The following is a 12,942-nucleotide window of genomic DNA, read 5'->3' as shown; positions in this document are numbered from 1 at the left end:
CTACTTTTTCATTTCCATCTTAACTTTGGGTCTTTGGATGAGCAGTTGGAAATCAAGGAACCTGTAATGACTGTGCATTTGCAAATTATGCTGGATAGAGATCTGCTCCTACGCACAATAATGCCAAAATGATTATAGTAAAAGTGCATTGTGATGCCACAACAAAAGTTGCATCTTTCTGAATTTTCATTGTAACGTTGTGTGAAAGTACCTCTGAGGTAAAATGTTCAGCATATGTTGACACATTTCATTATGTGTGTGGCCCCCACCTAATCCCTCAGGGTGATGTTTGGGATGTGTCTAGAATAAGAAAAGCTCTCTCAGCAAAGGAAATCTTTTTCCAATAGAAGGTAAAGCAATATGAATTCATAGAGCAGGAGGTGGAGCAGAAGTTCCTCCAAAAGTTTTGTGGATTTGTTTCAAATCTGATGCTAAAAAGACGAATGTTTTGGAGCAGGACCACATGGGAAGAAGATAAGTACAAAGCTTTGCTATGGATGGGCAATCTGGACCGTTCAGTGGAACAGCTTACCTTCATAAGTTGTGGTTGCTCCAACACTGAAGGTTTTTAAGAGATTGGACAGCCATTTGTCTGAAAAGGCATAGGGTTTCCTGCCTGAGCAGGGGGTTGGACTAGATGACCTCCAAGATCCCTTCCAACTGTTATTCTCCTATTCTGATCGCAGCTCTTGAAAAGCCAGCTTTGCTCTGAGTAAAGAACCGCTAAATTTACAGGGTCGTTCTTGAAAAGTCGGAGAGCCGATGCAATACCGTAACTAAAATACGAATTATGCCTCTTTAAGAATTCATAGTGGACTAAGCAAATTGCTACTTTATTATTTTCACATTTCTTAATATTTAATCATTTGGTTTATTTACCTTTAGCAGTTTTTAAAATACTTTAAAAAATACTAAACACGCGCAAAGCAAAGAATGAAGTTATTTATTGCTAATCCTTTTGAGAGAAAGGAATATTATTGGAGCTGAGGTCTCGAAAAAGAAAAAAAAGTGGTTTTTCGGTTTCGTTTTTTTTTTCTCCCTTCCTCGCAAGTTCTCAGAAAATGATTCAACTCAGCTGTCGGAAACGAAACTCGCTCTCGAAGGGAGCGAGCGCGCTGCTTTTCGGGAAACGGAAAGCTCTCGGTATTGTCGATTACTTTCGTTTCCGGAGTAAGTTTCGATTTCTCTTCGCCAAGAAACTGAACGGAATGAAGTCAACGCTGTGCTGCGGATACCGCAGTCTTTGCCGGACCTGCGGTGAGAAAGCATTGTTTTCTCCGACGCTCCCAGCTCCGAGCTTGAAAGGTAAGAGCGCCCAGCATGGAAGGGATTTCAAACCGCAGGACCTTGTTGAGATCCTCCTCGTTCCGGGCGGAAACTACTTCGTTTCAGCGAATGGAATTAAATAGAACTGCCGGAGGACCCCTGATTATCTAAGTAATTTGTGGGCAAGGAAAGGAGAGTCCCGAAGTTGCGGGGTTTCCTCCACTGATGAGCGCGGAGATCCTTTGAGCATCCGGAACAAGACTGAAATCCCAACGACCACTTCGCAGATTGAAGAAAGGACGCCTGTGCAAGCCACGTGTCTTGTAAAACCACGGTTTGCTTAATAACCCAGAATACTTGATCTCATTGAACAAGCTAAGGTAGAACCGTGGATCAAAAGTCACAGGGACATAGCTTAGTTAAACGTGTGAACCTTCTTGTAAGCGTCCAAGAATTTCTGCTTGAGCTTGAAAGCAGCAAATGAACGTTTGGAGTGGAGGGAAGTTGGAGCAAATAAAATTAATTTAGCGGGAAGGCAGGGATTCAAGCCCTTTGAAATAAGTTATATAATCTCATATAAATTGCATGTCTGAGGTTGCTTGTCCGCCATTAAATGATATTTAATTGAATGTAAGAAGGGGAGGCTGTCAGTAGGACCAATGGTTTTGGAGGTGCCTTTCAGCATTTTTAAAGACAGTCTTTAGGGGCTTCTTGAGAACTTGTGTTGCTCGCTTGTAGCTGCTTATTTCAACAAAGATGTTTTTACTGAAGAGAGTTTTTAAAGCTATCCAGACAGCAGGTTAGCACCAGACCTTTTATTTTTTTGTAGTTTGAGGCAATGGAAAATTTATGCCACAATTATTGACAGGTGTTTTTTTAATGCTTTGATTATGCATTTACTCTGCTAGCATACTTTCTAAATTATCATTACCTGGTGATAAAAGCGGTTAAAACTGGACATCAAAACCACAGAATCCTAAGGATCAGGCGAGAATGTCACTGTTGTTATTGACAAACATGGCAACATCTTTATGAGCTAACAATGTTTTTATTCCAGAACATATTTTGCTGCAAGGACACTATGAAGTCTGCCATCCAGACATCCAACAAAACTAAGAATTATCCACGTAAAAGGATGAAAAAGGTATGCTATGCCATATCTCCAGATTATGTTTTACATTGTCAATTAGGCATGAAAACTGGCTGAGTGATTTTGGGGCAGTCTTTCTCACTCAGCCCAACCCACTTCACCTGATGACAGTTGTCATGGGGAAAATGAGAGCATTACAGTGAGGGAAAAAATTATTTGACCCTCTGCTGATTTTTGTACGTTTGCCCACTGACAAAGAAATGATCAGTCTATAATTTTAATGGTAGGTTTGTTTTAACAGTGAGAGACAGAATAACAACAAAAAAATCCAGAAAAACGCATTTCAAAAAAGTTATAAACTGATTTGTATTTTAATGAGTGAAATAAGTATTTGACCCCTTTGCAAAACGTGACTCAGTACTTGGTGGCAAAACCCCTGTTGGCAATCACAGAGGTCAGACGTTTCTTGTAGTTGACCACCAGGTTTGCACACATCTCAGGAGGGATTTTGTCCCACTCTTCTTTGCAGATCCTCTCCAAGTCATTAAGGTTTCAAGGCTGAGGTTTGGCAGCTCGAACCTTCAGCTCCCTCCACAGGTTTTCTATGGGGTTAAAGTCTGGAGAATGGCTAGGCCACTCCAGGACCTTAATGTGCTTAATGCGCTTCTTTTTGAGCCACTCCTTTGTTGCCTTGGCCATGTGTTTTGGGTCATTGCCATCCACAACCTATTTTCAATGCCCTGGCTGAGGGAAGGAGGTTCTCACCCAAGATTTGATGGTACAAGGCCCCGTCCATCGTCCCTTTGATGTGGTGAAGTTGCCCTGTCCCCCTAGCAGAAAAACACCCCCAAAGCATAATGTTTCCACCTCCATGTTTGACGGTGGGGATGGGGTTCTTGGGGTCATAGGCAGCATTCCTCCTCCAAACACAGCAAGTTGAGTTGATGCCAAAGAGCTCGATTTTGGTCTCATCTGACCACAACACTTTCACCCAGTTCTCCTCTGAATCATTCAGATGTTCATTGGCAAACGTCAGACAGCCTGTACATAGACTTTCTTGAGCAGGGGGACCTTGCAGGTGCTGCAGGATTTCAGTCCTTCACTGCGTAGTGTGTTACCAATTGTTTTCTTGACTATGGTTCCAGCTGCCTTGAGATCATTGAAAAGATCCTCCCAGGTTGTTCTGGGCTGATTCCTCACCATTTTCATGATCGTTGAAACTCCATGAGGTGAGATCTTGCATGGAGCCCCAGATCGAGGGAGATTGACAGTTATTTTCTGTTTCTTCCATTTGCGAACAACTGTTGTCACTTATCACCAAGCTGCTTGGCAATAGTCTTGTAGCCCATTCCAGCCTTTTGTAGGTCTACAATTTTGTCCCTGATAGCCTTGGACAGGTCTTTGGTTTTGGCCATGGTGGAGAGTTTGGAATCTGAATGATTGATTGATTGATTGATTGCTTCTGTAGCGCCACCCCCATAGGGACTGCTTAAGTCCGGGCCTTCCCGACCTCCCCTCCAAGTGGCCACCAGCCCAAGGAGGTCTCCTACATTGGTACTCTGCCTAACAGGGCACGTAACATGGTGGTACTCAGTCACGATCGGCAGCCACTCACATGGGGCAGTGATGGTCGCTCTCGACGGTGATTCACGTGGGATGATAGTGGTTGATCTCAGGCAGTAAGAACTTACAGGGAAGATGGTAGTCAATCTCTAATGACAACTTGCCCAGAATGATGTTAATCAGCCTCTGGTGATGGCAACTTGCCTAGAACATGGCAGTCAGTCTCTGGTGATGGCAACTTGCCTAGAACATGACAGTCAGTCTCTGGTGACAGCAACTTGCCTAAAACAATGGTAGCCAGTCTGTGGTGACAACAACTTGCCCAGGACGATGTTAATCCATCTTTGATGACAACAACTTCCTAGAACAATGGCAATCAAACTTTGGCGCTGGCAGAGGCCTCCCTTGTCCGCCCTCCTCGCCCCTCTCTGACCTCACACTCCATGTAATTCCTTTTTATCTCCCGCAGCTGATCCTATAAAGAAAAAAACCTTTACTTCCCACTAAAAGACATATGTCAAACTCTTTCCTAACTCTCCCTCTGCCTAACTTACTCCAATGAGGGAAAGGAATTAAAATTCCCCAAACTACCTTCTTTCCCTCTCTTTGTCTGGCCTGCCCACAATGAAAGAGAAAGAAACAATAACACTTCACCTCCCCCCCCCCCGCCGCCTGCTTCAAGCAAAGAGCTCCAACCAGCCACTCTCACCCTCTCTCTCTCTCTCTCTCTCTGCCTGGCCTGCTTCAAGCAAACAGCTCCAGCAACTACTCTCACTCTCTCTATCCCTCCCCCTTTCGTCCAGTTTGCCTGTAATGAAGCAAAAAAAGCAAACGTGAAAACCCCAGCTTCTTACTCTCTCTTCGATCAGCTGGCTCAGAACGGCAAGCTCCACCAAGCCTTCTCTCTTTCTCCCCAAGCCTTCTCTCTTCCTCCCTTCTATTTGCTTCCTTCTCTTTTTTCTTCCCTCCTCTGAACCACACCCCGCCGCCAGATCCATGGCAGCTGCCAGAGCTCCTCATCTTCTTGCCTAATCGGCAGGGCACCTGCAAAGCCTCTCAGCTGGCCCCATTCTCACCCCAACTCTGCTACACTTCTGTGGATCGGTGTCTTTTATACAGGTAATAAGCTGAGATTAGGAGTTCTCCCTTTAAGAGAGTGCTCCTAATATCCACTCGTTACCTGTATAAAAGACACCTGAGAGCCAGAAATCTTGCTGATTGATACGGGATCAAATACTTATTTTACTCATTAAAATGCAAATCAATTTATAACTTCTTTGAAATGCATTTTTCTGATTTTTTTTGTTCTTAATTCTGTCTTTCACTGTTAAAATGAACCTACCATTAAAATTATAGACTGATAGTTTCTTTGTCAGTGGGCAAACGTACAAAATCAACAGGGGATCAAATACTTTTTTTTCCCTCACTGTAGGTCTACATGCTACTTTAATATATATGTATTTACCTATGTATAAAATCGTATTTTGGATAATACCCCTAAAACACTAAAAACAGCAAAGCTATACAAGTAGCCAATGTTTAGCAACCACAATTGGGGCTGAAAACTTGGCACTAAGTGGAAAATCACATGACCATGATAGACCTATTTCCCCTTGGGTGATTAAGTGAAGGACTGTGGTTGCTAAGAGAAAAATCACATGATCATGACATGCTTTTATTTATACCTTCTCTATTAACTCTGCTTGTCATAAGCCAGTGATGGCAATCACATCACCATGGGATGCTGCAACGATGGTAAATGCAAAGATCGGCCCGAAAATTGTGTTCTTTTTTCCACTGCCGTAACTTTGAAGAGTTGTTGCCCAAGGCAGTCAGAATGCGAGGACTGTCTGTACCTATGTTCTTTTTTCATGGGAAGTACAATTCCAGCTCATTTGGGATGAGATTTCCAAATTAAGGAAGAGTTAATTCCAAGATCAGTAGAGGAGGCAACTTGGTATTTTGTTTTGTTTCCTTAGAACGCAGAAAATCATTTGTGCAGCCACTATGAAGAGAAGGTCCGTCCCTGTATTGACCTCATTGATTCACTGAGGGCCCTTGGAGTGGAAAAGGACTTGGCGTTGCCAGCAATTGCTGTGATTGGAGATCAGAGCTCTGGAAAAAGTTCAGTTCTAGAGGCCTTGTCTGGAGTTGCCCTTCCTAGAGGCAGTGGTGAGAATTTTCCCAAAGCTTTTCTTCTTTGAATATCAAACAGATTTCCCCAACCGGTACAATTCAGATATGTCGGCCTACAAGTCTTATTGCTGTACCAGGGGGAATGGGGTTTATATTTCATCTTGAGAACCACCTGTCATAGATAGGTTTTCAATTGGGATGAAGCTTTTGAGAGATGCTCAGTTAGCTTTCTGAATTTCAGGAGCCTAGAACAAATGTGAACTTCCATATTTTTTCTAATCAAAACATGTAAATCAGGCCATTCTCTACTTATTTTCCTTCTTATATTCAGATTGGCTTCAACTGAATCCAATCAGTATATGCTAATTTTCCAAACTGGATGGCTTCTGTGTGTATAAAAACAACAATCCTGTAATCATATCCAAAGACAGTTACTACCTAGCACATAATTGAGTGGCATTCAGAATAGATTTAAATTTAAAAAATTAAAGTAGGCTTAAAATTTTAAAACTTTGCAAAAAAATTTTTTTAAACTATGCAAAAAAACAAACAAACCAGAAACCAAGAAATAGACAGTATGGTATTTACTTCTTATTTTTCTTTCTGCTTCTCTTCTTGATTATGTTGTTAAATATCTAATAAAATAGATATCTATAAAATTAAGAAAAATGTTTTAACATTGCAGGGATTGTTACCAGATGCCCCTTGGAGCTCAAGATGAAAAAAAATAATAATATAAAGGAATGGAAGGGGAAAATGGTGTATCTGGAAACAGAGGTGGAACTGAAAGATCCATCAGAGGTGGAAGTTGCAGTTAGGAGAGGTAACATTCAGTGACAATAATAAGGGGTTTTGTTTTTCTTAAAATGATCAGTATAGGCAGAATTCTAGCTCACAATATTTCTGTAATTGTAGCGAAGGATAGAAGTAAAATGAAGGTCTACACTAGTAGTTTCGCTTCAAAACATGTATTTGATATTTGATTTTTTATTCCCTTGATTTTTAATCTAAATATTCAGTCATGTTTGCTGCTGTTAGACATTTCAAATTGTATTCCTATTGTAGGAAACAAGCCTGTTTAAAAATATATGCTTGTCTGTTTTCTTCAGAGGTCTTTTAAAACAAATGGTTTGATAAAACTGCTCTGCATAAGGAGTTTCCTATAACCGAGTCTGCTGTTTTTGTTTTACCTCACACAATATAGCTCAGAATGCAATAGCTGGCGAAGGACTGAGTATTAGTAACAAATTAATTACCCTGGAAATTAGTTCTCCAGATGTTCCAGATCTCACCTTAATTGATCTTCCAGGAATTACAAGAGTGGCAGTGGGTAATCAACCACAAGACATTGGCCATCAGGTAAAACAAAAAAGATTTTGTAGAGTGATAGGTATCTGATTGTCAACTGAATAATTGTCAACTGTTTACTGCTCCTTTTTGCTAGGAAAGATCTTTACACATTTCAGGAGGGAGATGTGCAGTTGGTCCTCCATTAATGACTGCCTCATTTAGTGACCATTTGAAGTTACAATGGTGTAAAACATAGCTTTGCTACAGATACATTTATTGCAGCATCCTGCGTGATCACCATTTGTGTGCTTTGCAACTGGCTTATGACAAGTAGAGTTAATAGAGATGCAGAAGTAAAATAATTGTGTTCATGAGATGTTTCATTTGGTGACTGTGGCACTTCACTTAATGACCAGGTCAGGATTAAGGTTTTAAGGTGATTGTAATCACATGGGTTTCTGCTTAGTGATGGTGGCACTTAATGACCGAGTTGCCTGTCCCAATTGTGGTCGCTAAGCAAGGACTACTATATCTATAGAATGTATCTTTCCTTTAGTTGATCTTTATTCAATAAATGGATTCCAGAAATTCTGTGGAGTTCATGCTGTCTATTTAATGCATCTTGGAATGCCAGTGGAACTGAATAATATCTCCAACCTAGTAATCATGATATCCAGATGTATGGAGCCCTACAGTATCCCTCTGCTTAGGCTTCCTGCTCTTGATATATAAGGCTCTGGGCAGAGGATACTCGATATCTGGATAAAATGGACAGGCACATTGTTGCTCCTTCATAGATTTTGAATGCTGCACATAGAAGCAGCATCTGTGAAACAATTTGGGGGTGAGGTAGGGGTTAAAGTAAGTTGCAGACTATGTACTATAGATTACAGTACTGAAATTTTATGTATAGTTATGGTAGCCTTGATAGAATAAATTATTTGTTCTTTCCAGCTTCTTTGAAAATAATTTTATCCTCTACCCATGCCTGACATAAAATACAATTTAATTACAGATCATGAAATTAATTCAAAGTTATATTACCAAACAAGAAACCATAAATTTGGTTGTGGTTCCAAGTAATGTTGATATTGCTACTACAGAGGCATTGAAAATGGCTCAAACAGTAGATCCCGAAGGAGAGAGAACGCTTGGTAAGTTAATGAGATCGTTAAAAGATTTTTTTCTGCTCACAGAATAGGATACTATTGTAAATGATTTTTTATTAAAAATGTAAAGCTTTTTTTTTAAAAAAAAAAAGTTGTCGGAAGCTTGATTTTATTAAATTTCTGGTTATTAATGCAGTTATATATTTCAAATATTCTCACATAGATTATTCTGAAGTTGCATTCATTTGTTTAGTGAATGTTTGAAGTTCATTTTTTATTTATCTGTTTAAAACATTTATATAGCTGCCTCCTTATAACCAGTTCTGGGTGCCTCCCAATTAAAGATTAAAACAGCACAAAAGCATATTAAAATTATAAAAACTAAACACATTAAAAACAAAAAAAAACTGGCGCTCAGTCATATATATCTCTGATATGCAGTCACCTCCTCTTATCCCAGCACTGCCATGAAAAAGGTACACTTCCAAGCTCCCACAAGATGGCAATATTTATGGGAAGTGATTAGGAGCATCCCTATCCTATTTGAACTGGTAGAACAGGTAGATATCATTAGGGAAAGGTGGCCTTGCAGATAACCTGGCCCTGTGCAATATAGGGTGCTAAAGGTAATGACCAACATCTTGAATTTCATCTGGAAAGAAAATAGAGGTCAGTGCAGCCAACAGAACAAAGATGTTATATGAGCAAACCTGCCTCCCCCTTACTTTGTGCTGCTACATGGGTAGCTATTTTCTGACAGCATTGAAAAAGGATGGCTTATGACCAGTTCTCACATTTATGACTATTTCAGTGTCCATGCAATCATGTGATCAAAATTCAGACACTTGTCAACTGGCATCTATTTACAACAGTTGTCTTGGGATCATATGATTGGTATTTGCAACCATCCCAGCCAGCTTCCAACATGCAAAGTCAATGGGGAAAACCACATTCACTTAACAACCATTTACTTTTGAGTTGTGAAAGGACAGCAGGTATTTCCAGAGGGCAAAACTACTGTGGTGCTTAAAAGTTTGTGAATCCCTTGTTAATTTTCAACATCTCTGCATACAGGAAGTCCTTGACTTACAGCTGGTCATTTAATGATCGTTCAAAGTCATAATGGCCTCAGAAATGGTGCTTTACAGCCCGTAAAGCTTAAAGCTACTTGAAAGCCCATTTCTCCAACCCAGCATTGAGGAGAGATAAATAGCTACTTGGTGGTGCGCATGTTTAGGGAGACTCATTTTTCCAGACTGAATGTGATTCAGGAATGAAGTGGCCTTCATTGGATTAAGTTCCAGCCTTTCTCAAGTAAATGAGCATGTCTTTCTTTTCTGTCAATTATTTCATAGGTATTCTAACCAAGCCTGATTTGATTGACGAAGGAACTGAGGATGAGACCATTGATATTGTCCGGAATCAAAGAGTGCCTCTGAAAAAAGGATACATGATTGTTAAATGTCGTGGGCAAAGTGACCTCATTAATAAACTGAGCTTGGAGGATGCAATCAAGAAAGAGAGAGAATTTTTTGAAGAGCACAAGTTTTTCAGGTAGTATGTAGAAATAATTCCTGAACATTGTTTTGCAAAATGTGTTCCTTTATACATCATAGTTTGTGAGTGTCTCTATGAATATGCCTGCATATAAACTAAATACCGATGAAGTTTCATCTGTGAACTGGGCAAAGATATTTTTCTCTCATGCGCTTAGCACTTCTAGTTAGTGATGATGCTCATTCCCCACTTCGTTTCAAATTACCACCAAATTGTTTGAGCTCATGGCTTAACCTATAGAGCATATAATCCCAGTCCATCTGAAAGATATTGAGGAATGCTGAGATGATACAAATGATAACTTCAATATTATTGAGTAACTCTTGAATTTTACTCACTCTGATCTCCCCCAGTGTTCTTTTGGAAGAAGGCAGAGCTACCATCCCACTTCTGGCAGAAAATCTTACACAAGAGCTCACTGAACACATTCAGGTAAGGAACTCTCAATTCATTCAAGGTTGAAGAGGAAAGATATTGTGTTACATGTGCAATTTCACACCATGATTCTGATTGTGCTGCACTGAGATGCATGTATCAGAATCCCAATTAGCTCTCTGTAGAAAGGATGAAGCATTTGGTGGGCAAATTTGCATCCTACTCAAGCTGCACTCCTAGGATAATACATTATGGCTATATACGCATGCATATTTCTATCCTTAGGCATCTAATTCATACTGTAAGAAAGATTCCTGGGACCAGGCTTTGTGTCTGTATGTGTGTGTGAATATTGTTATATCGCTTGGCAGCTGCTAAAATTGGTAGCTTTCTACTTCAAAATGTCAGATAAATGTTTCTGTCAATCTACAATATTTAAAATTTTTGAACTTGCATAGGATTACAGTTTTACACCTTTCCTTTAGTTAATTTTGTTTTTGTTGCAGAAATCACTGCCAGCTTTAGAAAAGCAAATAGAAATCAGCCTTGAGGTAATTCGTCAAAAACTTCAGAAGTATGGTGAAGGTGTTCCTGAATCCTTAGAGGACAAGAAATATTTTTTTGTGCAAGTAAGATTAATTATATATTAAAAAATAAAGGCAGATGTGAGTTTGTACCTAACCCAGTCATGAAACAAATTGTACCCTTGTTAATCAGTATTGTTGCTAGGTGCTTACTGTTGTATTATGTGTATAAAATGGCCAAAATACACAACTATATCATCAGGAGCTTGTCGCTATATTGGGCAGACTGAAATACTTGCTGTTCTCTCCTAGCCTACGTGAGTACTGCTCAACTGCTTACTTGTGAGGAAAACCCCAAGGTAGGACTTTGTAAGAAAATAACCCCCTTTTATTTTGACACAGCTTTTATGGAACAAACTTCAACCAGTCCTTTAGCTGTAGAAATAAACAAGATCAGTCTCTCAGTTCTCAGCAGGGAAGTTCAAGGTTCAAGTCACTCAAACATACAGAAATCTGATAAATCTGATTAAATATCCAAGAGTCCTGAGGCAAGAAATCCAACAATAGAAGCATGAAGCTGTAGCATGAATGGTTGCCTTCAACAACAAGACCCTCCCACACCTCTCCTCTTTATTGTTCTGCCAGGGCATGGCTTCATAGAGTCTTTTACTTTTCCTGGAGAGCCGTCTCGTGGCCCTCCGTTTTCCTGCATGCCTTTCCTTTCTGCGCATCCGCACATCTGGAACAGGCCCCAACTGTTCCTCCTCTTCACTCCGTTCAGTCCCCAAACCCAGCTGTCTCTCTGCCTGAGCGTGAGTAGATGAGCCCAGGGTCACATCTACTGTAGCTCTGTGTCTTCTTGCTCCTCAGAGCCTTCCACAGACTCCCACATGAACCCAGCAGATTCATCTGACTCTGCTGCTGGATTGGCTGGCAGGTGAGGACTCACAACACTTGCATATTTATTTTCTGTCATTGGTTTGCCCTTGGCTTTGAAGGGTGATAGGATTTTGGGGGGGGGGGTCAATTGGATAATGGAACCTAGGAGTTAGTAACAGCTGAGTACAGGGAAACAAGACCAAACCACAATTAAAAAACTGCAAAGTGGCTGCTTATTCTTGTCCATCTGCATTTACTCTTTATTCTGCACTTTACTCTTTTCTGAAAGATTTCATAAACTTTGACAATAATTGTCCATAAAAAAGATATATATATATATATATATATATATGATTAAGAAAATTAAAAACATGAACCCTGGGAATATTCATGGCAAAGAATAAAATGACCACCAGGGTAAAGGTAAAACTATAAAAGTTTATTTAAAAAGCGCCAAGCTTTCGCCGTCACCTGCCGGCATCCTCAGGGCTAATGTGTCAGGAAGTGTGAGAGTCTTTTATAGGTGTATCAAAGCCTGCGCACGGCTCTTCGACCTCGTTACCGGGCCGGCTTGATTCAATTGCATAGGATTGGTTGGTTCTTTCCTGTTCCTTTCAGTTACGTGTCTCTCTTCATCCGTCCTACCTTCCTTTGGGGTGGATGGATAAAGGTCTCTATTGTTTCGGTAGTCTCTATGCTTCAATTCCTTCCCCCCGGGTTCGGGTAGAAGTATGCATTTCATATTCCTTTCACAATCATCGTTTACTTGATTGCTCCTTTTACGATGGCTTTCTCTGCTTTCACTTTCTACACAACTCTCATCCGGATAATCTTGTAAGTTGTTGCGAATTGGTTGTAATCTAATGCTGGTCTGGGGTTGGGAAGTAAGTTGTTTAGTTACGGGGGGGGGTTGTCTAGCTGTCGTTGTGCTTAATTGTTTTGCGTAAGTCATACTGCGGGTAATTGATCTGGAGGGGGGGTGGTGGCAAGATCACATTCCCCTTGATTGCTCCAGTGTTTTTCTCCTGTTTTCTTTCTCTCTCCTACGTTGCTGGTGTCTATGCATGTCTCACAGGGATCCTCAGGATTTACATCGTGAACCTCCCCCCTCCGTCTTCCCCTTCATTCCAGTCTATTCTTTTCTTTCTCCCCA

General features: G+C 40.5%; 1 protein-coding gene across 2 annotated transcripts in view; it reads left to right on the top strand.

The window, feature by feature from the left end:
* Positions 1-1,112: 1,112 nt before the first annotated feature.
* The window catches only part of LOC120319896 (interferon-induced GTP-binding protein Mx-like), a 28,660-nt gene continuing 16,830 nt past the window's right edge, over positions 1,113-12,942 (top strand). Inside the window, exons 1-9 of one of the 2 annotated variants that reach the window (XM_039369247.1) lie at positions 1,113-1,305; positions 2,324-2,410; positions 5,899-6,091; positions 6,741-6,878; positions 7,260-7,414; positions 8,361-8,499; positions 9,810-10,008; positions 10,365-10,443; positions 10,893-11,015. In XM_039369247.1, coding sequence (XP_039225181.1) covers positions 2,348-2,410; positions 5,899-6,091; positions 6,741-6,878; positions 7,260-7,414; positions 8,361-8,499; positions 9,810-10,008; positions 10,365-10,443; positions 10,893-11,015 — 1,089 coding nt within the window. In that variant the 5' untranslated portion in view covers positions 1,113-1,305; positions 2,324-2,347. The remainder of the gene's footprint in view (positions 1,306-2,323; positions 2,411-5,898; positions 6,092-6,740; positions 6,879-7,259; positions 7,415-8,360; positions 8,500-9,809; positions 10,009-10,364; positions 10,444-10,892; positions 11,016-12,942) is intronic. The other variant, XM_039369236.1, reaches the window with a different exon arrangement.

Source organism: Crotalus tigris, unplaced genomic scaffold, assembly GCF_016545835.1.
Source record: "Crotalus tigris isolate CLP2741 ecotype Arizona unplaced genomic scaffold, ASM1654583v1 scf7180000017601.7605149639:7615979, whole genome shotgun sequence".
NCBI classification, from domain to species: domain Eukaryota; kingdom Metazoa; phylum Chordata; class Lepidosauria; order Squamata; family Viperidae; genus Crotalus; species Crotalus tigris.
Note: the sequence above shows the minus strand (reverse complement) of the source record. Positions and strands in the feature narration are given on the sequence as shown.